Raw genomic sequence first — 25,340 nt, forward strand, 5'->3', positions numbered from 1 at the left:
GACGTGACCCCTATACCAGGAAAGCATCCTGAAGCTGTTCCTAATGTATCTTAGTGCTCTTATTATCCAAAGATCAACAAATTTACCCTGTGTTTGGCTGAATAATTGTAATACTACTTTTTGGAGAAGTAAAAAACAAAACAAAACAAAAACCTCTCCTCTTACTAATGCCTTAATTCAGAGTAATTTCATTGCACAATTGGAAATCACTTCTAAACAGAATCAGCCTGTCACTAAATCTGAGAACAGATCCTTTCCTGCTTACAGAAAGCAGAAAGGCCCCGGTCTTGAAAAGATGGTAGAGAAGGAAGTGAACTGGGTGAGAGAAACAAGGTGCAAAAAATAGTCACAAATCCCTGAAGTAAAGTATGCTTTTGCATGGTGTTGACCCTCTTTATCTTGAACCATATACAGACAAATGGACGTTTTTGTGCCGAGAGATTTTTCTCATGAGCAATCAGAGCGGGCACAGCACTCTGCTTAAACATTCCTTTCGATATAAGGAAATCCACCAGTTGATGAAAAATTATTTATTTTGATTGTTCTCTCGTACAAGTAACTTTTTCATACAATACCTTCGTTTTCAGAAGGCCAATGGCCTGAGCCATGATGGCATTCAGAAAACTTCTAAGGAAAACTTTGGTTCTATGAGAGCCAAATATCCTTGTGCTTTAATACCAAGGACTTGGGTTTCTGTTAAGAATCAGAAGCATGCAACCATGAGCAATATTGAAGAGGGATGAAATTACCAAAGTTTCCAGCAGTGTCTCAACTTCTGGTGGTATAGAGAAAGTAATCTGCTTTTCAGTCTCTGTAGAACAAGATTTGCTTGAGTGCTTTCTGGCATGCTAGGTCTTCCCCTTTGTGTATAGTATGCATGATTTAAAAGAAGCAGTGTCAGCACTGACTTATACATTGACAGCTAAGGATAATAAGATATGGGCAAACATACAGCTCACCCTTTTACAGATTAACCTGGAGACTGCATTAGGCAAATTTGATAGCATTAAAAGATTTTGCCAATTTGTCTGGAAACAATTTCTCTTTTGTGGTGTGTCAAAGGTAACACTTCATGCCATTGTACTAATTTAAATCGCTTTGATAAATTGTTCAAGAGGTTAGAGAATAGTAGTGTAGATATATATTTAGCACTTTAAAATAAAAAGGCTGTTAACTTAATTGTTAAAAGAATTTAATCTGTAAAAATCAAAGTGCTCAAGAATGTAAGTGTTTTCTTGGAACCACAGCAGCCATATTACATCATGAAGCTTTAAAAGTCTTCCTAGAAAATAAAATTATCCTTCTGCATTACTTCCTAATAAGTAGAAATGCTTAAGCTATTACAGTAGCATGGATGGTACCTATTATTTGGGGAAAGCCTTAGTTTATAAAAGCAATAAAACCATATCTTCTCCAGAGTTGGCCTTTTTTTTTTTTTAATGTTGCAGGTCCTAGATTGTACCATTTGCATGACATCAAGGTAGTCTGTGTCCCCTAGAGACCTTCTTAAAAATGAGATGTATATTTCATGAGACATTCCCTATGTACATAATTTCTAAAGTAAGGATTTTGAAGAAGCCCCTCTGAAAGTCACTGGATTAAATCATTGCACCTTTATTCCATAGCCTTGTGAGAGAAACAGCTGTTTTACGGGAATGTTGAAACAGTACTTTAAGAATACACCTCAAACGCGAATTAGCCTTTTTGGTGAATTTCGCACTTGAAACGAGGACAAGATTCATTTGTATTATGATCATAGTCTGAGCCCTGTACATCCGATTCCCTCCCAATGCATGGAGAACTGACAATTCACCTATTTCATCAAACATTTTGTTTCTGTCTCAAGTGAAGCCTTAAAATACTTTTCTTTACTGGAATAATAATATTGCTAAGCATCAAGCTACTAGACTTAAACAACAACTGCTTATTTGTTTAAAAAAAGAATTTAAAATAATATAAAGATAGAACTTGTAGGATTTAGTACTTAGCTGTTTATTTCAACCAAATAAATAGGTCAGCCTGGATAAAGAAAATTGTAATTCTGAAAACAAGCAGCAGGAACAAACTGACTTAACCAAGTTTGGAGTAACTTTGTCTTTTCATCTTTGAATTATAAAAAATGAGTGCTCAACTACAAGAGAAGATTCATTTGTTGGCATTTTGTACTATTTAGAAGGAACTGATAAAGCTTTTACACTCTTTAGCATAGATTGGTGTAGTGTTTTAATGATGTTGCTGCAGTATGCGTTCTTGCGTTTGCAGCTAAAATTAACATCTTTGAGAAAAGCAAAAAGATTAATTTCTTAATACTTTATAACTTATTTTCTGGAAATTTGGGGAGTTTCTTAACTGGAAGTATGCCATATTTACAATGCAGGGAAATCACATGTAAGGACACACGGTGCAAATCATGGATATTAAGCAAAGCGTAATGCAGAACAAGGGCTCGCTTTCTAAAGGGTTTTCCTGGTTGGGAATAGCAGGGAGGTACGTGGGACTTCATTTCTCTCTTGCGATTGGGAGTTCTCGAAGGAAAACTGCTTTTAAAAGAAGAAAACCTAAAAGTAGTCTTGCTCTTTCTTGCCAAGGATGGTGAAATTAACATGCAGCTGGGCGTCTCTGATAAATGGATTCTGTTAGGTCACTGAGGGGGTGCATGTGACATTAAGTGATTTACAGTCCTTTACCTTAATGAAATTGTTTCAGCAAGATGACGCTGAAAGCTCTTAATGGATAGCTTTTCTTGATGTAATGAAATTGCATTCCTATGGCATTTAATATAAGGCACAGTTATTATTTACTGGAGCTTTCCAAGGGCTGCTATTTGCACAGACAGTTCAGAACAAAAAGAGATCTCAGTCGCAGTACGGAGGCCAGAATGGCTTGTGACATTCTTAAGCAGTATTTGTGACAGCATTTCAGTTTCTGCAGCCAGGGCTTCCTAGACCCATCAGGGGACTTCCTTTCACCCAACCCAGATAGTCTTCAGCCTTTTACATATATTCTTCTAATCTGTTTACAGGCAACTGGATTACAACCAGATCAGCTGTATTGAAGATGGGGCATTTAGGGCTCTGCGGGACCTGGAAGTGCTGTAAGTGTTGCTTCTCTCTCTGACTCTTTTGAAAACGGGAGCTTTGTGTCTGGGAGTGCTGATGGGGGAGCTTATCCGCTAGCTCAAAACCTGTGTCAGGATGGTCTCTTAGGAAGATACCTTAAATCACTCCTGGGGAATATACAGAGAACTTGAAATGTATGTGCACACAACCGTGGGCATCATTTCTGCATGTTTAGGTTAAAATGTCTCTTAAGGGAGAACATTCAGATGTTCACACTACTGTCCTGTACGTATTTCTCCTTATAACAAAATATTTTCAGTCACAGGATTTGTGAGAATGCCTAGAATTGCTAAATATTAAGATTTAAGATCAGTTGTGTCAGAAAAACGACAACAAAAAAATAAAACCTCTTTAGTCGCTGACAAGTTGGAATATTGTGTAGTTGCCATGCAATGGGAAAATGTTTTCTCGTTTTGAGATGTCACTTGTAACTGGATAACATCATTTTGGAAAGGTGATTTTGAGATCTGTTTTCTAATTTTAATAAGCTGCCCACTGGGTCCATTTTAAAGTCTTCACTACTGACTCAGTAAAGCACAGCACTCAGCTCTGAATTGTAACTGGCATCCTCCCTTTCCTTGCTGGGTAGGCATGACTGACAAAAATGGGTTAGAGGCAACTGAGTAATCTCTACAGACCTTTGACTTGGTAAAAAAATTTTAATGAAGTTATTCTAATGAAAAATAATTTTAATGTAAACTGGAGTTACTAAAGTGTTTGAAATCGCCTATACATTTGTGGGATTTTTTTATTTTCCAGCCAGAGATTCACCAGTCTAGCTTTTAAAATAAATTTGCAGATTTCTATCCCAAAAAAAAAATATTTTTCTCTGCTATAATTCATCCCTGACTAAATTTATTCAGAATCCAAAATTGAATTAAATGTGAAGAGGTTTTGAATTTTGAGTCCATGTGGTAAAAATTATCCAAGAATCATGAAATCCTCCTGAAAAAAAAAAAAAAAAGATTCCATTACTTTAAAAATTGAGTTTGAGCTACAGAATGTAATGCTGAAAAAAGTTGGATGTTTTGACAAAACATTACTGATTATTTTTAAGGACTTAACATAAGAACTAGTTGATTGAGATAAACTGTTATAAGAACATATATCATTGTCTATCCACGTGACAAGTCACCTTTATTTCTGTTGGTAACAGTCTAACTTTTTCTCTAGGGAAAACATTCAGAGTGCTTATCATAAACATTGTAGTTACAAGGCCACTTTTTATTTGTGTGCCAGACCCATTCATATACAAAGCTCACTTTACTATTTCAGAGTCAGAATAATGAGGATGCAACTACGGTTTCATCATAGTAGTCTGATGTCAAAACCATAGTCAATGTCGTAAACTTGGTATATGAAGAGACTACCATGGGTGTTATTTAATTGAACGGATCTTTTCAAGCCAAAAATGTATTACCAAGTCAGTACTTCTAACTAGGAATAGGAGCGACACCAAAAATTTTATAGAAAATTTGCTGAATACTTTGCATGGACTAAAATCCCATAAAGTATTTTGTTATTAATTAAAAGAGCTTATTAGATATGAAATAATGCATATACATAATATATTGAGTATATATTGGGTATATATATATATATATATATATATATATATATATATGTATAAATATAGAGAAAGAGAAAGAGAGAGGGAGGGGAGAGAGAGAGAGATACATACACACAGAGCACCTGCTCTGTGTCAAACACCATGCTGGACACTGAAAACTCTTTACCCACAAATACAATAACTACTCATTTGATTCATCTGCTTATTTGTTATAGAGTAATATCACTGTTTTTAGATTTAGTAAGCTCATGAAAACAAAATCACTGCATATATTGTGTTTGTCATGTTAAAAAGGTGACTTGAAACTACTATCTTGAAACACACCAAAGAGTGAAAATTGTCTTATGATTCATGGAGTTAAAATCAAAATCCACAAGTTTGAGAATTCTTTTGAGGACCTTAATATATAGGTTTCAAAGAGATATATAATGGTCAGAGTTTGCTAAAAATAAATAATTAAAATTAGTACATGATACAAGAAAATGTGCCATTTGAAATGTCTTAAATATTTTATATTAAAATTTGATAGTCAAGCAGACATTCTTTTAATATGTATTAATTTTTAAAATCCTCATAGTTCATACAACCTTTAAAGAAATTAATTGATGAAAAATTTAAGGCTGACTGGAGAAAGCACTCAAAAGACTGGGATTTATCAAGCCCAAGTCTCTTGTTGAGTAAATCAAAAAAGTTCTTCTGTTGTAAACATTTGGTTGGGGGCTTTTTTGATAGAAGGTTCCAGAAAGAATGTCTGTTTTGCCTATTTTTACCATGTATGACTCTTTACAATATATCTTCTTGAGTGGAGCTAATGAAGCATTAATTAATTTGCAAATCACCTTAAATTTAGAGTCCCAATGCTTCAGGGGTTTTTTGTTTTGTTTTGTTTTGTTTTGTTTTGTTTAATTTTGGTTCCATGAGCCATTTGTGAGTGTACGGATTACACTGAGGCAAAACAGGAAAAGATGGAAGTGATCATCCTGGGCCACTGATGAAAATTTGTTAAGATATTTATTAGGGTACGGAGAGTGAATAAAGTTTAAGAAGGAAAAGTCCAGGTAAATGAAAGCAAGGGTAGGCTGTTTATCACTTGTATGTTCATGGAACCTTGGCAAATTGTGGAATTCTGATTGACACGATTCAGTAATATTTATTTTTAAAAAAGCATATCTTCTTAATATGAAGATATCACAAAAATAACATTGGAACTATTTTGTTTTCTATTTCGGTGTTTTCTATTTCTTTGGACAGCAGATTCAGAAATGAAATATATTCCTTAGGTTGCTAGTTTTATATCTTTTTTGTTCCTTTTCCATAAAATAGGCAAAATTTTATTTAATTGAGATGTAGAGGTTCATATCCATAAAATACCAGACTCTCTGCCAAATACTATCCTGAGCATGAAGGGAATAAGAAAAGAATAAATCAAGAGCTAAGTCTGAGAGGACCTACATGATTACCAAGACTCACATTCTGTGTTTACACATAAAGCTATCCTTTGTACAAGAATATATTCTCATTGCAAAGAGAAAATCTTGAAGTTGAAGATAGAAATACACTCTCATATAGGAGAAAGTGTTCACAAATAAAGAAGTACAATAGACAAATTTGCATTGTTTCGCTGTAGGAATTGATCATGACCATAAAAAATACATTACACCATACATAATTAACACATATTAATTACTAAGTTTAAAATAATTTCATTGGTTCCACATACGGCTCCATTACCAGGCATCAATATCAATATTGTTTTGCCAGCATCAATATTGAATAAAAAATACTAAGAAAGATAACATTTCTTCGGTTGTGTTATGCAAAATAACATTGTGATAAAAGACTCCAAACTTGGCAGCAGTATCAGCATTCAACGAAAACTCTCTTTGGTACGGAATCGTAAGAAATTACAGTTCAGAATTAATGCATGTCTGCTGCAAGTGAATTACTTAAAAAAAAAAATGTTATCCCTGAAGTCACATTGTTGTATGTTATGTACTCTAAAGAGTTTAGCCATATAAAGTCAGCATAAATTTTGAGGGTGGGAAAAGGGGTCATTTGAAAGCAAATCCCTTTGAGAAGTGAAACCTTTTAGTTCAAACATCAGGATATATTTTAATGGCGTTTGAAAAAAAAAAATCTCATTTCACTTGAGCACAGAAAAATGCTACAGGCTTTTAGATAACATGAACCAACCAATTCAATGCTTTGTAGGTCCTTCATAAAGTGTTTTTTTTTTTTTCCTTATGTAACTTAATTCAAATCACTTGGATTAGTTCTTCTATCATTCAATACATTGCAAAGCTGGGTAGGAAAGAAAATCTGCCTGTTGTAGCTCTGTAGCCACTGTGCCCTACTTTGCCTAGAAGTCTAAGTGCCCCCTGTGTACCCCAAATCACACCATTAACAACTGCAGCCTCCAGCTGGCCAGAAGTAGCCTCACAAACCTATCTCGCTCAGTCCAAACAGACTCAGTCCATGGACTCTTTGAAATATCGGAATTTGTTGCCAGTATTTAAAACTTGGGGGGATAAAGGCATAATTTCCCATTTCTGGCTTCTCCTGAGAAAATCCAATTGTTTGGCAGCCTTCCATTACATCAGAGCAGCAACGCATCAGAGCTGAGTTTTAGCTGCTATAGCACAGAGTATCATTGCTATCTTACCAAGGTCTTCCTCGTCCCCAGCTCTCTGCCTGCTCCTCTCCATCTCTCATCCTCATTCTGTGTCCTGTTACTGTATATACAACCTGTTTCTCTCCATTTATGTTCCCTGCCTGGCTTACACTGGCAAGAGAATTCACCAAGTCTACTCCAGACCTGTCTCCATTATTAAATGGTATCCACTGGCCATTGATCCCGTCCTCTTGCCTACTTCAGAGGCTTGCATGATTTCCTTACCCCACCATGCTGTTTTCTCTATACGAGAATTGTTTTCCATCTTTGCACTGCACAATCACAGCCCTGGGGTAGTTGTCTTGTCCATTTCTTGTCATAGACAGACTTCTCTGAAGGGCGGGGGGTGGGGGGACCTCTTCTTAACCTTATTAACTCTAAGTTTTTATAATTTGTGTATTTCATCTCCCCAGTTGGGCTATATGCTACTTTAAGACAGGTTTTATGCCTGATTTATTTTTATACCATTCCATGTTGCCCTAACGTTAAAAACCCTTTAGGAAATACTAGATGAATGAACTGTTACTGGTCATAGTAGAAATGGTCAAAATAATAACAAACAATGCCTGTGTTAGGGGGAAAGTAGGAACAATTTAAACCAAGCAAGAATTGTGCTATTTTCACCATCTCTGCCTTGACCACCCATCTTCCTGACTCTGGCATCAAGAAACCGTGATCACTACCACACCACAGTAAGCAAAGGACAAGATATGTGCCTGCCACATAAAACTGTTAGAATGTATCAATAAACTGCTACAGCCTGACATTTTATCCCTATCCAATGCAAATCCCAAGTGCAGATATCATTCTTGCTACTCAGATTTCGACAGCGGCATGGCCAATGTCCACAATAAAGAATACTTAGCAGGAGTCTTTGGGAGATTTCAAATATCTTCATTTACTGATACTAATTACACACAGTGCCCCTCTAAGGAAATCCCGCTGCCCGATTTTACTGACTGTTGAATATCTCGTGTTAGTTCCTTAAGCAGTGTCATAAATACATAATCATTCATGCACATGGTGCAAAGGGCAACATGTGAATAGTCAAAAATATAAGACAAATCTGTCACAAATATTTGATAAAGCTGAAAGCATAGAAATATGTTGACGTATAACATTTATTTATTGTCTTGTTTAAAATATAGGGCATTCCTTATATTATTACCTTTCTACCACGTAGTTGTCCTGCATAAACATAATCGCATTGTCTCTCTATTAATATATAGAATGACCAATGAATTTGCATTACCTGAAATGTCTAACTTTTTTTTTTTTTATTATTCTACAGCACTCTCAACAATAACAACATTACTAGACTTTCTGTGGCAAGTTTCAACCACATGCCTAAACTTAGGACTTTGTAAGTAGCCACAATATATATCTAAGGGTCAATTTAATCAATTAAGGGTTCCCCTAAAATACTGTTTTTTGTAAACAAAGAATAGAATCATGAGTTCATTACAGGGTAGAGAAGGAAAACACCACATTTTTAAAAAGTGCTAGATGTGATGTTTGAATAAATGAACTATCATTCTAAAAACATGAAAGCTTTCTTTTCAATGATATGCATCGTGGGAAGTTGGGGGAGAGGGAGACGTTTACTTAGAGCTCTTGTGGAGGTCACATTTCATTAAGAAATGTAAGACTCCTTGATTGGCTGTCAGAAATGATAAATGGTAAATCTTTATGATTTTATTACTGTACAACAAGCAGACCTAATAAAGCTGAACTGGATCTCCTACATTCTTTGTAGTGTAAAATTACAACATAACTCTCCAGTCCTTCTGTAACTAAGATTGTGGCAAAATTTGTATTTAAAAATATCTTTTCAGAAGATGAACATTAAAATATTTTAGGTGAATAAAAACTTGTTCTCTCATAATGTATTTGCTGCAGCTATTTTTTTTTTCCTCTTGGAGGAAAATTAATCCTTAAAGCCCAGAGTGGGATAGTTAGTTAAAGCATTTTCAGAGATAAATCTCGTTTGAACTCAGATTAAGAATCACCCTGGCCTCAAAAATACTATTTATACAACATGTGAGAAATAGTGGGAAATATAAGTAAAGCATTGAACTTCTTGAAAAAAACAAATGTGTTTTTAAGTGGGGGATATATGTATGTTGATTGGGTTTTCAAAATAATTTTCAGTTTATAATAGTTTATAACTGGAAATGTATTGCATTTATTTTTTCTCTTTAATGAAAAATCATTTGAATTGCCAGCTTTTTAATGATTTGGATAGTACCAATCTGAATCTCCTTTTTTTGGTCACTAAACTATGGTGTTCTGTGTATGATACAACACATCATTATCATTTCTTTGGAATATGATTTAACAAAATAAAGGAATTCTGAAAGTATGCAGATAAAACATAAATTCCGTTTTCTTGATGCGCCTAACCTGACCAAGTGAATAGACCAGTTCACCCAAGAATATATTTGATGAAATTCATTGCTTAACCATTGACTTTAGTTAATTTTTTAAAATGCAAAGTGAACAGGCTCCTAAGTGGCAAAAATGAGGCCACTGAGAATGTGGAAACATCTGTCATCTGCCTTTTTGATAGTGAGCTTTATTTTCCTTTAGAAATCCATCATAGTTTGTTTTGCTAATCAGGGTTTTAAAGTTTTATGTTCTTTTCTCACTTCAAATTTGCGCACATGGAATTGATTCGTTGTAACGTGCTTGATTCAGATGAAAATGTTTCTAGAACAATGAGGTAGAGTGTGCTTCCTGGTTTCCAAAGGATGCCACTCTGACTTCCAAGCAAACTGAGCTGGAGGTCACCCAGGTTTCACAAAATGTAGCTTTTTGTTCTGGGCAGGCCGTCTAAGTTTTGATGCAAGACAGTCTGTTCCATATCTTACAGGCTCAAGGAGAATGTAAAACAGTCATCTAACTTGAAATTCTCTTGCTTTGGTTGTTTCATTATTCTGTATTATCACTGCTACTTAAAAATTCCATTTTTATGGTCCAATTATCTTTCTGGACTGAGTTCCATGTTTTAATATCCATTACTGTTATTGGGTTAGAATTGAGCACATCAGCTAAAAAGGACTAAAATGGTATTACTGTGTCATAGATGATTCTGGAAATGATGCTTTGATTTATAGCTTTGGATGTCCTTTTCTTTAGTTTGAGAAAACATAAAAGCCAATTTGAAGTCATTTACCTAATTTAGTGGATACATTTGTCTGATATTTTATTAATGGAAAAGTGCTATTTGCCACTTGGAATGGATCCATGGTCTGGTGTGGATCCCTGCCAACACAGAGAGGGGGGCTCACTTAATTCCTTCACTCCCAGCCATTTATGTCTTTTCATTTCAGTTCCTGCTCTTTGAGGATAGGGTCCCAAGAGCCGAAAGCAGCTAATCCCTTTTTCTGCTTAAACAAAAAGAAGGAAATCAGAATAGGGACATGAAAGAAGTATTTTATATTGAATTATTATTCTATCTTGTTCAGCAAAAAACGAAAGTGACCTGCTAAAAAGATTTTGCAAGCAGTTCCTCCAGAAACTAACAACAGCAGGACTAAGGGATCATTCATACTGGGAGCAGTGACTTTTATGAACATACCCCCACCCCTGCCCCACCCATCACCTCCCCTTCCCCCCACCCCACCCCAACTGGCTGTCAGTATGTTGGGACTGCAAAGCAATTTGCCTTGGACATCTCTGTTTCTTTTTACTCTTTTGAGTGAACATAGGGAAATCATCTTTATGGTCATGTTCAAGCTTCTGGATGTTGGCTTAGAGGTAAATGAAGAGAGACTCCATTCTGCAGTTGTACACCAGTTTAATGTTGAGAAAACGAATTAGGTCGGGACTTCCTTAGCTTTGTCTACTGATATTTTAAGAAATAAAGCTGTAGATTATTATGAAGACTCTTTTTTTCAATATTCAAAGTAACCGTTTTCTGTTTTTCTTGCTTTAAACTTGTCTCTTTCTTCTCTAGTCGACTGCACTCAAACAATCTCTACTGCGACTGCCACCTGGCCTGGCTGTCTGACTGGCTGCGCCAGAGGCCCCGGGTGGGTCTCTACACTCAGTGTATGGGCCCTTCCCACCTGCGGGGCCATAACGTAGCTGAGGTGCAAAAACGCGAATTTGTCTGCAGTGGTAAGGGAGAAAGAACCTTTATGTTTTCGTCTGATTTTACGCTGCCGTGTCGGAGAACTGTGGAGAATGCATGCTCTCAGAGTTTCCGTGTTGCTCACTAACGCGTGCCGTCGTGCACTAATCACCCCATGGACGTCCTCTGTTTTAGCGCTGTTGAGAATAGGTTCTAGGATGTGTGTGATTGGCAAGGACAGGTTCCTCTGATGTGAGGATGGAAGATTTCTCAATTTTCACTCCTGGGGACCTCTAGGAAATTCCTAGACTTTAATTCTGTTTGCTGCTTATTTTCCTGTTAAGTAATAATGTATGTCTGCTTTTCTGTTAATGATTGGAAATATGGTTAATCCTGGATCCCTGCTGGGAAATTTAAAAAAGTAGCTTGACTATAGTTGCAGAGTGACAACATACTTTTCGTGAATACTAGTGGTTCACGTCTACTCTAAGAGATAAACGATTAGCTTTAGTGATGAAAATCTGGAAACAAAAATAAGGCACAGCCTATATAAAAATTTCAGGAAGTCACATTCACTTAGTTCTTTCTATATGTTCGAGCTCCAGTCTAGGTATTTCTCATATATGTACCTCATTTCACCTCCCTCATCACAACTGTAGTGAAATATAGTATTATCTTTCTACTAGAGATGAAAACGCTGAGAAAAAGATGTTAAGTAGCCTTATCCAAGATCACACAGCTAAGTCTAGGCATCTCAACCTAGGCAGATTACCAATGCATATATATTGATATTTATGCTTATATTTATATTTATTTATAAAACAATATATTAAAAGTATCTGATACATATTGACATATATCTTATTTTATAAATACAGGGCTGGTTATTCTTCAGAAGTGCCTGTTCAAAATACAATAACACAAAATTTTGAAATATATATAATGCGTCACAAATAGTTCCTTAAAGAGGCACAAGAAGAAGTACTAGCAGAAGATTCTGATTTAATGTTGTCTTTTGGAACTTTTTATGTACTTTTCCACACTTTTTATAACCCAGACAAAATTTTCTTATAATGTCATGGAATGGGAATGTTCTCTTCAGATCTGATTGCTTTTTAAAAAATTAAAGAATGCAATGACTAACAGTTCGTTACTAACCACTTTTTTCTCTCTTCACTTTTCCCTTCCTGTTTTCTAGATGAGGAAGAAGGCAAGTTCACGTTTCTTTTTAGACTGAGACCAATTTTTGTAAAGTTTGACAGATTGTTCTGAGGGCTTGGGTTAGTAAAGAGTTTGCAGCATCTTCCTGGTGTCCATGACCGCTCAGTCCCTCTCGCTGCAGATCAGAGAGGGCTGTCCCCTTGCTCCAATAGCCAAGTGTGTGCAGATGCCCATGCCTACAATACGACCCACATTCTGTTGTTCGTCATTCCAACAGCCAAAGCTCATTTCCAAACAGCTTTGTTTCCAATACTGAATCGTAAAAATATATGCCTGCAGGTAACTACTTAATGATAACATTGTAGAACAGGCCAAGCTGAATAAAAGAACTGTCTAGATTAATAATTACAGATGTCTAGATTAATAATTACAGAATGGCATGTTACAAATTATCATAATAACTTCAAAGAAAGCACAAATGTTGAACCTCTCAAGACATCCAACTTAGCAAGATCTGATTTTCCCCACATTTATTGGTGCATGATTACTTATTTAGAATCAACAGTTACACTTTTCAAGAGGAAAATGTTACTGTTTCCCTTTCTTTTCTTTTCTTTTTTTTTTTTTTGAGGGTAGAGTAAGTTACGCTACTTAAATTTAATAAAGACCAAACTCTATTTAAGTTTATCAGAAATGAAATCTAGGTTAGTCTGAAACTGCTGCTTTTTTTTGGAACTCGGAATAGTTTTGAATCAAATTCCAGTTTCAGGTCTGAGGTTAGCCTTTCTTAACAATTATTTCAAGTCTGAAAAATGATCATTTTCATAATTAGTTTTAAGAATCTCATTTGCTTCATCTGAGTGTTGACCTAGAACTATAAATGCATGCTGCCTAAAATATATCTTAGCACTCGAGGACCAATTTTATGTTGAGATATTTAGAGAAATGTATTTCTGTTAAATAACGTGCTCTGTTGTTTGAGATAAGCTCATATGTTTCACTATTCGCAGTTCCAGGAGGGAAAACATTGCTGTTTGTTTCTCTTGCAGGTCAGCAGTCCTTTATGGCTCCTTCTTGCAGTGTTCTGCACTGTCCAGCTGCTTGTACGTGTAGCAACAATATCGTAGACTGTCGTGGGAAAGGTCTCACTGAGATTCCCACGAATCTGCCAGAGACCATCACAGAAATGTATGTGCCCTGAAATTTCCTCTCATCTCTCCACCTCCACGGTGACCCAAACCGTGAATTTCTTTAGAGATTCTGGGTTTCTTGAAGGCCAATGGGATCAATTAGTTTAGACGAATATTCTTTTCAGAATTACATTGAGCCTGACTCTGCTTAGTGAAATATCGTGCTGAAGGTGCTAGGGTTTTTCTTTTTCTTGACATAAGTAGAATTAAGAGGAATGTATTTGAAAGGATAAATCATACTTGTCCTTTTCTTGGGAAGGTGTTATTAGGGTATTTAGGAAAAATAAGAGTGTAGTTGTACATAGTTTGACCATTTGAGTCTGTAGATCTGCCCCTCCTGTCCCTACCTTGAAGGGAGGAGATATTAGGAGGACCAAACTGGGGAAATAAATTATAGAATCAAGATAATGAGATGATGTTCCGCCTCCTCAAGAACTCGGGTTTTAAAATGCAGTTACACTATTTCGTTTGAACTATTGTATAGTCTGCCAGAAGGTATAAAAAGAGTAAAATTATAAAGTCAGAAAATAATTAGTGAGTATGTTAACCTATGTGAGCAGTGGCTATCTCTATCAAATTTGTTGTCTTGACAAAGTACTTCATTTTGTATGGAACTGCTGTGTGCATTTGTTCTTGCCAAATATACGTCATGTGGGTAAAACAAGGTCATGTAAGATGTAAAATGAACTGCTTCTCCCACCTTGAGAAGTAAGCATCAGGGAAAAATCTTTACTTTCAATATCCATTAGCTAGACAGCAATCCTTAACTGCTCAGCCTATCATGTTATTGTTTTAGAGGCCAATTCTTAAAGTTTAAATACATAGTTTTGGACATTTTAGTTTGAAATGATAAAATAAGCCTAACTTTGTATAAGTCTATGTAGTAGGCAAAAAATTAAATTATTTTCAAAACTATTAATTTTTTGCCCATTGGCTGCTTTAATTTGATTTATATGAGACTAACTTCAATGCACAAGACCACTAACATCATTTAAAGTATTTAATAGGTGTTTAAAAATATGCTTAGAACTTTGTAGTATAAAACATGATCATCTGTAAAGAGTCTAGAATCTGTGGAGGTTTGACACAGACATGAAATAATGTATGCACATAATAATATTATCAAAATTTAGTTTTGCTCATCGAAGGCATTTATAAGTATCTTTTAGCTGACCTTTGGAAAAAGAATAATATATGGTTTTGGAAGAGGCAGGTGGCATTCCACAGAAGAGAAACATCAGGAATGAGAGACAGGTGGGGAACATGATGTTTTAGAGATTGCATATTTGAGCCTAATTAGAGTAACAGGTGCATGTTGGGGCATCATGGAAAATAATGCCTCAGAAAAGACATCTCTGTATAATTTTAGAGCCACAGATTAATGAAAGACTTTTGTCTTAGTCAGAAGATGTAATATATGTAATATATGATAAACTAAATAGTAGGAAGATATAAAATATTACAAATAGGGTAATAGTATATTCATCTATCCAAAGAGCATTTTTAAGTAACACTTACTATAAGAAAGGCAGCATGAATTTTCCAGAGATTTTCCCATCAAGTGACTGGCAAATTTAATGAAAATTAAAAACTATGAAACGAGGTACGAATTAATGCATGTTGTAAGAGAGAAACAAATGAAGTTCAAGGTAGCTATACACTCACTATCTGTGAGATTGTAGGCAAGTTGTGTATCCTCTGTGAGCTTCTCTTCTCTTCAGAAACTAAGGGTTGTTCTTAATTTGTGATGAAATAACACATGAAGAGCTTTACATGCTTAATAAATAGTAATTCAGTAAGTGAGATACTTTCATCATTGAAGGCTTTGTGTAAGATGTAACATTTGAGGTAGGTCTTGAAGGATGGGTAGGGAATGGAAATGCAAAAATGAGGAAGGGGCTTTCAAAATGAATAGAACATTAGAAACATTGGCAATAAGAATGGAAATGTAAGACACAACCAAACAGGAGCTCAGTATAGCTTTTGGAACCCGAGAGAGTGGAAAGGTAGTTTGGAACCAATTCATGGAGGGCCTTGTGTAGTATAAGGACCAAAGTCTTTATTTGGAATGCATTTGAATATAGGAATTTTCATCAGAATCTTCAAAGAATTCATCTGATAGCTGTGTGCCAGTGATTGGCAAAAGGACACTGCCAGGCATGAGACCTCCTTAGGTGGCTATCATGTTGACGGAGGGGAGATGTCATAAAAGCAGGAGCTAAGTAGCAGTGGGAATGATGGTGTGGAAGCAAGTATGGTAGTTAATATAGGAGCAGACTTCATGGGTTTGGGCACTTGGTGAAACGAGGGACTAATGGAGAAAAATGAACCAAAGATGAAGCCAGAATTTCAAGTATGAGGGATGGGGAACTGTTGGTGGTTTTATCATTGCATGTAAGAAGCTGAAGGACAGGACAAAACCTGGGAAAGGAGAGGGTAGTGAACAAAATGTGTGACATCCTGAGGTGCCAGTGGGATTAATACAGACTATAGTAACTTGAAGCAAGACAAAGATTTAAGGTGAAGATTTTGGAGAAATTAATATTGTAAAATAAAAGTTGGTGGTTAAATCCATGAAATAGTGAATAGAAAGGAGGTGATAGAAGAGAAAGCCAACAGAAATAAGAGGAGCAAAGGGCCATCGTGAGAGGGGAGGGGCTTAGTTTGGCTGAGAAAGAGTGTTCTGAAAAAGGACAGTTGTCACTCTAAAGGACAGACGTGGACTGATTTGAAGATGCAGAAAACTACCATCATTAGGAAGTCGGAGACAGTGGGTTTAGAGAGAGATGAGAATAGAGAGAGTTAGTAAGATCTCTATGGGAGCACGATCGTCCTGGACCCAGGAGTGGGTGGATTAAATCCCGATTATAAGAAAAAACAAAACACTGTGTCGGCTGACAAAAGAACAGTGAGTTGGGGACGCCTGGGTGGCTCAGTTGGTTGGACGACTGCCTTCGGCTCAGGTCATGATCCCGGAGTCCCGGGATCGAGTCCCGCATCGGGCTCCCGGCTACGCGGGGAGTCTGCTTCTCTCTCTGACCTTCTCCTCACTCATGCTCTCTCTCACTGTCTCTCTCTCAAATAAATAAATAAAATCTTTAAAAAAAAAAAAAAGAACAGTGAGTTGTAGATACAACAGACTGAAGGTAATGTGTGACATTTAAAGTAGTTTATCTCATGTAGTCTATTTCATTTTTTACCACAGAGCGTTTCTTCTATTTTGTATGCTCTATAGATTTTGTATTATCATGAAATTTAGTAACATAAAAGTTATACTAAATAATAATGTCCCATTGGGTTTGCCTATATTGAGGAGGTGGTGTATCAGATAAAGCTACAATAAATTAAATTTATAAGTAGAGATGACAACATATGTGAAGCTCTAGGTGAATTTCACTTCTCTGATTATTACATTATCAGCTTTATCAGTAGAGCATCTGGTAATAAATCATATTGATCTTCAGCTCCAACAAAATACCCCATTACCATTCATTATAGTGGCATAACATACTAGCTTAGTAACTCATTTCCTTTATTACTCTTTTATTTTTATTAGTATAAAGAACATCAGATTCATAAAATGTGGAAGTAAAGCTGTACAACATCTTCTTTTTTCATTTTTATAGATATCAGTTTTTTAAATACATGATGAGCTGAAAATTACAAGCTCCCTCCATATTTTTCAAATAAGTTTTAATCAGAATTTTACCATAAATTATAAGTAGAATTTCTTTACTGCAATTTAGCAGATATTTCATTCAGTGCTATTTGGTTGATTTCCTTTTGTATGTGGCATGCCTTTATTCCTGCCACAGTCTCATAATATAATTCTAACAAAAAGAAAGTATGTATGTGCTACAAGTAGGAGTGATCTACTGCCTGTTATTCTAGGTAGAGAAATTTGACTCATCCTTTCCTTTCTTCTACGTTGTGCTTACAACCATAATTTCACACTTCTGGTACTTGCTGAAACAGTATTGTTAAGATAGACGGGAAATGTTTTTTTAAAGTTAGAATTGGAAAAAGGGGTAGGAAGAGACCGAAATTTATCTAACAGTGTTGGATGCTGTACTCATATCATGTGACCTTCTCACTGATTTTTGATGTAGGTATTTATGGAAATAAAATACAACAAAAAAACTAATGCAGGAACGTAAGCTAGATAAATGTTGGTGGATTTCTCCAAGAAGTCTCATCACCCTGATGATCGTACAATGCACCAGGATCTGTCATCTCATTTGTAGGCTAGGAATCTAATTTTGACTGCACCTATTACATTTTGTTTATATATGTTTATATATATAAGCTTGTCATATATGTGCCATGTATGTGCCATGAAACTTCTACTGAAGACAGAGGCAGGAACTAGTTCTGTTCTGATCACCACTGAATACCCAGCAACAAATCTATTACATAGCACATAATAAGCAGATGATAAATATAAAATAAGTTTTTATTGAGTAGGGCTGTGAGTTCACGCCCCACGTTGGACATAGAGCCTAATTAAAATACAAATAAAACATTTTATAAAAATAATAAAAGGATCTATCATTAAAAAAAAATTAAAAATAAAAACTGAAGGAACAACCCTTTCTCTCCCAGGAGGAAAAAAATAATGGTGCTTTTTAAGCGCACAGTACGTAAGAGAAAATTTCGTTAGTAGGATAGTTCATGGAAAGGGCTAAAATGGGCTATAAATACTTAAAATTCAGTCGTTAAGTTTGCCTATTCCCCATACTGGCTTGGATTCTACTCTCGACAGGTGTCTGAGAGCCCCTTTTTTCTCTGTTCTGGGCTAATCCAGCCAGTATCTAATGGGTGTCCTCCTTCTTTAGATACATTAATTGATTCAGTCATCCTACAGATAGGTCTTCGATGACTTCTTTCTCTAAGGCCATTATTTCTTCTGTAATGAAGCCTATAGGCATTTGCTCAAATCCCTCAAAGACTGACAATTTCAGCCCGCTGATTTTTTGTGTTTTTATTTTCTTAATGAGGTCAAAAATGTTAAGAAATCTTCTTTAAAGTGTTTCAATCATGAAGTGGCTTAACTGACCTCAGTCTGAGATTTATTTGATTCTCGAGTTCATGTTTTTTCATTGATCTAACTAAAGAAAAAAAAAAAAAGGTTAACAGGGCATGGGCTTCTTGGGATATTGTAGAAGATAGAATTGAAAAAATCAGAAGAAGAACTGATACTCAGAAAAACAGGACAAGAGAAGCTTTGGGAAGCTTATATATGAAGAAAACACAGAAGGAGCATCAAAAAGACAGGCATTGAAGGATAAGAATGTGTACAAAACTGAGATCTGTTTCATATTACTTTCTGCCTACAACTACCATAGTGTCATCTCTCCTATCCACTGTCACATATTCTCATCCTCCCCGGATTTTATCTGCATAGAACTTGTCACGGTATAATTTGAAATTCTGATTAACGTCAGACTACCCTGAATAGACTGCAAACTCAGGGAAGGACTGTTTTCCTTGCCATTTCTGCACCGACACTGCGTAGTGGGGATGCGAAAAAGGACAGTGTTGGGGACAAGTACAGGGATCCAGTGCGCACATTCTGGAGAGCCTCCAAGCCTCCATTCTTCATGGTAAACAGAACATGTGACAAAGGAATACGAACTAATGACAATAAAGAGGGAAAAATAGAACATGTATAGTATAAGGTAAAGTAAGTGTAGAAGAAAGAAGCTGTTGCCCACCTGAGATCTTCCCAGCACTTTGCTGTTTTGCACTCTGCTGGTTAAAACCTTCTTTTCCTACAGATGGAATGCTTGAGGCAAGTCTTCAGGATCTGGCCCATGGCAACAGAATTATTAATAGCAAATTGATTCTCTGTATATCACATCCTCAGAATTAATTTCTTAAGTCACTTCTGGGTATAAAATTTTGAATATGAGATGATGGATTGTTATAAAATAGACATTTAGTTCTCTTCAATCTAGTTATAGATTTTCCATGGCAGATCACCTGTTCAAACCATTATGCAGACGTTCCATAAATCATGGAAAATAGTAAGAACGTGGGTTGTAACCATTTAGTATATCTTGTTTATTCTTTTCTTTTTTTTTTTAAATTTACTTGACAGAGAGAGAGAGACACAAGTAAGCAGAGAGGCAGGCAGAGCGAGAGGGGGAAGCAGGCCCCCCACTGAGCAGAGAGCCTGAAGTGGGGCTCGATCCAAGAACTCTGAGACCATGATCTGAGCTGAAGGCAGAGGCTTAAACCACTGAGCCACCCAGGTGCCCCCTATCTTGTTTATTCTTAATGTCTTCCTGCCTTCGCTCTTGGTTGCCTTGTTTAGGGCTCAGAATTTGGAAACCATGCGATTCTTTTATTTGTTTAGAGAAGGTGGTCAGGGAGAAGTTCAAATTATGGGAAGGGAAAAGATGGTAGCAAAGTTCTTAGCCCAGGTCTTCTGAGGGTTGTTTCAATGTTTTCTGAGATGGATTGGAAATTCTCGGAAGCTGTAATACATTTTCTTAGGCATGCTATTCGAATAGGTAAAACGGAAAGGAAGCTCATCGTTGTGTAAACTACTGGTCTGCTTTTTCTCTGCCAGCGATAAAGAAGGTTCTTTCAAAGAGGTTCACAATAATGGAGGCTAGATGAGAGGTTTGGGAGTACTTTTGCTTCTTTTGTTTCCTATGGATCACTTGCATGCTAAAGAAGTGGAAGAAAAGAGGGGCTCTTGAATGTTATTATCTTATTACATCCTACATTTATGGTGTTGAATATAACTTCTAAAGTGCTTGTTTTTCCTCCATTTCTGTTTGGACACTCTTCCCAAATACATTTAACCATTTTGCAGACTATTTCTATATTTGCCCCTTCCAAATTTTTGAATCCTTAATTCTAATGAATAATTCTTGCCAAACTGAATCCACGTACTGTAGGTCAAAGTCATCTGACTTTCTATAGGTAGGGAAACTGAAGTGCAATTTGATTAACATGTTTTTAAGTCACGCATTCTATACTAAATTATTATGAGTTGTGAACTCAAGTGTGACTTTTTAATTATTTATCATGCACTTAGTAATGTCTCAACTAGTAGGACAACTATCATGTTGTGTAATTGGCTGATTTTCTTCTCATATGTCAAAATTTTGAAAATAAATTTTAAAAATAAATGCAGCATACAGCTCAACTAATTTTATAGTATATATGGATTACCTTGACTATACTATCTAGGCAACATAAACTATCTAAATAAAGCAAATGATACCATTTTTAATGTAATGTGGTGTGGAAGAAAGAAATAGTCCCTAGTCTGAGTTTGCCATGCTACATAAACAGTAAATTGATAATTTTAAAGTAACATTGTTTTCTCTGTGCATGCATTTACTATGAAAGTACTTAAAAATTTAGAGATACATCCAACTTAAGGGTTCTTAAGTGCAAGAGAAAATAGAGTTAAGAAAGTATTATAAGAGTGAAAATTCAAGCAGTTCTACTTTAATTGATAGTTTTACTAGGGCATTTGTTAACGACTGAAGCACTCATTAGCATTTTGTAGTTTTACACATCCCTGTGTTTTTCTTACTTCAGACCCACTAACAGAATTAGCTAGCATATAGGATGACTGTTGGCTTTAAATTGTATATGTTTACAGTTTTGTGCTTTGCAGGATAACTGATGTGACAGCAGTCTCCTAGTGTATGTCTAATAGAAACATTTATGACTTAGTACCTTTAAAAAAAATCATCTTGCATTGTGGTTAAGACCTTTTTTATTATAAAGAAGCTTGCTTCAGACCTACTGATACAGAATGAAGGGAGCTATAGAGTCTCTAAAGTTTAGCGGAAAACTTTATACTTTTGTAATGTAGAAAATAATTTTGTAAGTTTTTACACAAACCTAATTTCAAATATGGATCTACTACTCTACATACCTACTTTGATGAAGATAATTCGAAGTACATTTATCTCTTTGGTTCTGAGATTCTTCCAATAGCAGAAATTTGGTATGTATTCCCCAAATCTCATTTTAAAAAGCTAGCTTTTCTTCTACCAAGTAATAGAATTTTCATCTAGAAATGTCATTAAATAGTCTCATCATCAAAATAAAGCTATCATCAAAATATATACATAAATCAATAATTCAGTTCTGATTATGTTAATGATTAGAAAAACAAAATGGTAGGACAATATATTTTATAAGATGCATAGTCATTTGATATAAAAGAAATTGTTCATGCAAATGTTGGTCATCCTTATTTTTATTTCCTCGTGTTTTTGGATGGTATTTTCTTCAGTTTTCATATTACCATCCCATCATGAAGTAAGCACCCAGAAAAAGACATCATAATTCAGCTTCCTACAGAATGTAGAGAGTTAATTCATTGTTCAGTATACCAAACAAAGATCTCTATCATATTCTGTCAGAACAAACATCTCATTTTCTTAGTTATCAGTAGCCATGCTTAGTGTGATGCCTACAGCAGCTCTAATGGTTCCACAGCAAAATAGTGAAGATAAATTATGTAAAATAGATTTATAGATTCAACTCTACTTGTAGTTCTGTAAGCCATTATTGAGTTCACTAATGTTGGAGTGTTCTCATACTTATTTTGGCAGAATTTTCTATTTCATATGTATATCTTGAAAATCTTTAATTGCTATTAATGAAATACTAAAATAATTATCTTTAAAAAGCTACATCTATCCATTATATACACACAGACAGCTTTTATTAAGAATATGTGTTCATGATAAGAAAATTATTACCTATTTCTCCCAACTTCTTTCCTCCTCTCCCCAATTTTATTGAGGAATTATTGACAAATACAATTGTGTATATCTAAAGTTACAATGTGATGACTTGATAAAAGTGTATATTGTGGAGCGATTGTCAAGAACAAGATAATTAATATGTCCATCACCTCAAATAGTTAACACAGTTAACTCTTTTTTGTGTGTGTATGGTGAGAATACTTAAGATCTACTCTCAGTGTTGTATTATTAGTTATAATCACCATTCTGCATATTAGGTCCTCAGAACTTCCTCCCTTTATAACTGAACATGTATAGCCTTTGACTACATCGTCCCCTTTCCCCATCTCCACAGCCCCTGACAACCACCATTCTATTCTCTGTTTCAATGAAATCAGCATTTTTTCCAAGATTCCACATACAATTGATAGCATGCAATATTTGTCTTTCTCTGACTTATTTCATTTAGCATAATACCCTCTAGGTTTGCCATGTTGTTGCAAATGACAGGATTTTCTTTTATGGCTGAATAATGTGTGTATGTGTGTGAATTATATATATGTATATATGTGTGTATATATAAATATCACCCACACATATATTTATATCACATTTTCCTTATCCATTCATCGGTTAGAGGACATTTAAGTTGTTCCTCTGTGTTGGCCACTGTGCATAAAGCTACAGTGAACATGAGGGTACACATATCTCTTCAAGATACTCATTTCATTTTCTTCAAATATACACCCAAGAGTGAAATTTCTAGGTCATGTGGTAGTTCTGTTTTTAATTTTTTTAGGAACTTCCCATACTGTTTTCCAAAGGGACTGTGCCAACATACATTCCCACCAACAATGCACAAAGATTTTCTTTTCTCTACATCTTTGCCAATATTTGATATCTCTTGTCTTTTTGATAATAGTCAACCTGAGGTTCTGGGGTGATATCTTATTGTGGTTTTGATTTGCAGTTCCTTGAAGACTAGCAATTTTGAGTACATTTTCATGTACATATTGGCCATTTGCATGTCTTCTTTGGAAAAATGTCTATCTAAGTCCTTTTCCCATTTTAAATTGGATTTTTTTTTTGCTACTGAGTTTTATTAGTTCTTTATTTCATTTGGATATTAACGACTTACCAGATATATCAAATATATGTATTGCAAATAGTTTCTCCCATTCTGTTGGTTGCCTTTTGAATTTATTTTCTTGCTTCTTTTTTATTTGTGCCTAACTTCCCCAAAAAGCTATATATGTAACATATGTTAGGTATATATATACACACATACTTTATGTGCTTTTTTGTTGAGATGTATGATCATTTAAGCAAAAAGCTATAATGGCTTGCCTAGGAGAAAGACATAGAAGACTCAATCAAAATTTTATAATATTAGTTAAGAAGTGAAAAAAAGTATGGCAAAATTACAAATAGATGGGCAAGAAAGAAATACTAAAATGACCAGAGTGGAGATTAAGGTGATAAGGCAAGAAAGAAACTCCAACTCGTTTCTCTTTAAAAAAATCCAAGGAGTCTGATGAGTATTATTGCAACAGAAGAAGAACATGTGGAAAAATAGCATGTATTTTCATGCGCTACATACTCAACAAATATTTTCGAGTGCCTATTCCGCCTCAGACATTATGGATGAAAGGACACATTCCCAGCCTTCAACATGTTTACAGTATAGAGAATTGAAACCACACAAAGAGAAAATCTGAAAACTATGTGATAAGTAATAAAATACACACACGGAGAATACAGAGAAACGAATACCTTGATTTGTGTGGGAGAATCAAGGAATCTCCAGGTATGAGAATGTGTCTGGCAGGCAGAGAAACTGGGGTCACAAAAGACAGAGGAAAAAGCATGGGCAAAGTCCCAGAAAAGTTAGATGTGGTATATGTTTGAGAAATTAAAGCAGTTTTTGGTTGCTAGAACATAAAGTGGGAGCCTCATGTTGAAGAATCACCTCTCCTAGTAACAGTAGTATGAAAGGAAGCATTTGGAGAGAGGTAGTAGCATGATGAGATCTGTTAGTTAGAAAAATTACCCTAAGATGGGGTGGAGAATGCTTTGGAGGGAAGGAGTACACTAAGGAAGTGATAGCAACAGTGCTTAGGGTGTGGTAAATGCGGGCATAGCAGCAGATAGGAATGGAAGGAAATCCCAAGAATTGGTCGATCCACTTAAAGCTTCTACAGAAAAGTAAATGGAGATCCATCAGAGGTAAAATAAGACGTGTGTAGACTTTAACATAAAAAGTAAGACAGCTGGTGCATGGTTAAAATGTTCCTTATTATCAGACAAATCACCAGCATGTGTTTTTTAGGGATTAAGTCATAGATTTATGGTTCTATAATCATCTGGAAAGATTAAATTGAAAATTCATGCAGTTCAAATATTACTAGTGGCCACAATGTTACCTAAACTTGAGGAAAAAGATGATGGATAATTTGGACAATAAATCGGTGCAAAGGAAGAAGGCCAATAGCTATCTACTCATTGAGTAATACTGTTAAAAAAGTAATGTGGAAAGACAATTTGCATAATGTTTATAAAACTAAAATCATTACCAAATGGGCAACTTAGCTCAGTGCCTGACTCAAAGTTAGTGTCCAAAAGATTTTCATCAGTAATGAAAAACAAAACAGCAGAACAATTATCTATTTTTCTTTCTTGAATTGCTAAAGAAAAATTATATATGAAATCTTGCTATTATTGACATTATGAATCTATACTCTGTTCCCCTGAAATCAGTGAGCCTTGTACGTAAGCCCATTTCCCCCCCTAAATCTAAAGCATGTGATTGTGCATTTTGAATGTATCTTTGC

At 35.4% G+C, this 25,340-nt stretch overlaps 1 protein-coding gene across 4 annotated transcripts in view; it reads left to right on the forward strand.

Moving 5' to 3' along the window:
• Positions 1-25,340, forward strand: part of SLIT2 (slit guidance ligand 2) — a 370,519-nt gene that overhangs the window by 236,071 nt on the left and 109,108 nt on the right. For 2 of the 4 annotated variants that reach the window (XM_047718995.1, XM_047718997.1), the window contains exons 6-10: positions 3,023-3,094; positions 8,652-8,723; positions 11,319-11,482; positions 12,634-12,645; positions 13,646-13,784. In XM_047718995.1, the coding sequence (XP_047574951.1) occupies positions 3,023-3,094; positions 8,652-8,723; positions 11,319-11,482; positions 12,634-12,645; positions 13,646-13,784 (459 nt within the window). The remainder of the gene's footprint in view (positions 1-3,022; positions 3,095-8,651; positions 8,724-11,318; positions 11,483-12,633; positions 12,646-13,645; positions 13,785-25,340) is intronic. The other 2 variants (XM_047718996.1, XM_047718998.1) reach the window with 1 other exon arrangement.

Source organism: Lutra lutra, chromosome 2, assembly GCF_902655055.1.
Source record: "Lutra lutra chromosome 2, mLutLut1.2, whole genome shotgun sequence".
In the NCBI taxonomy this organism is placed as follows: Eukaryota; Metazoa; Chordata; class Mammalia; order Carnivora; family Mustelidae; genus Lutra; species Lutra lutra.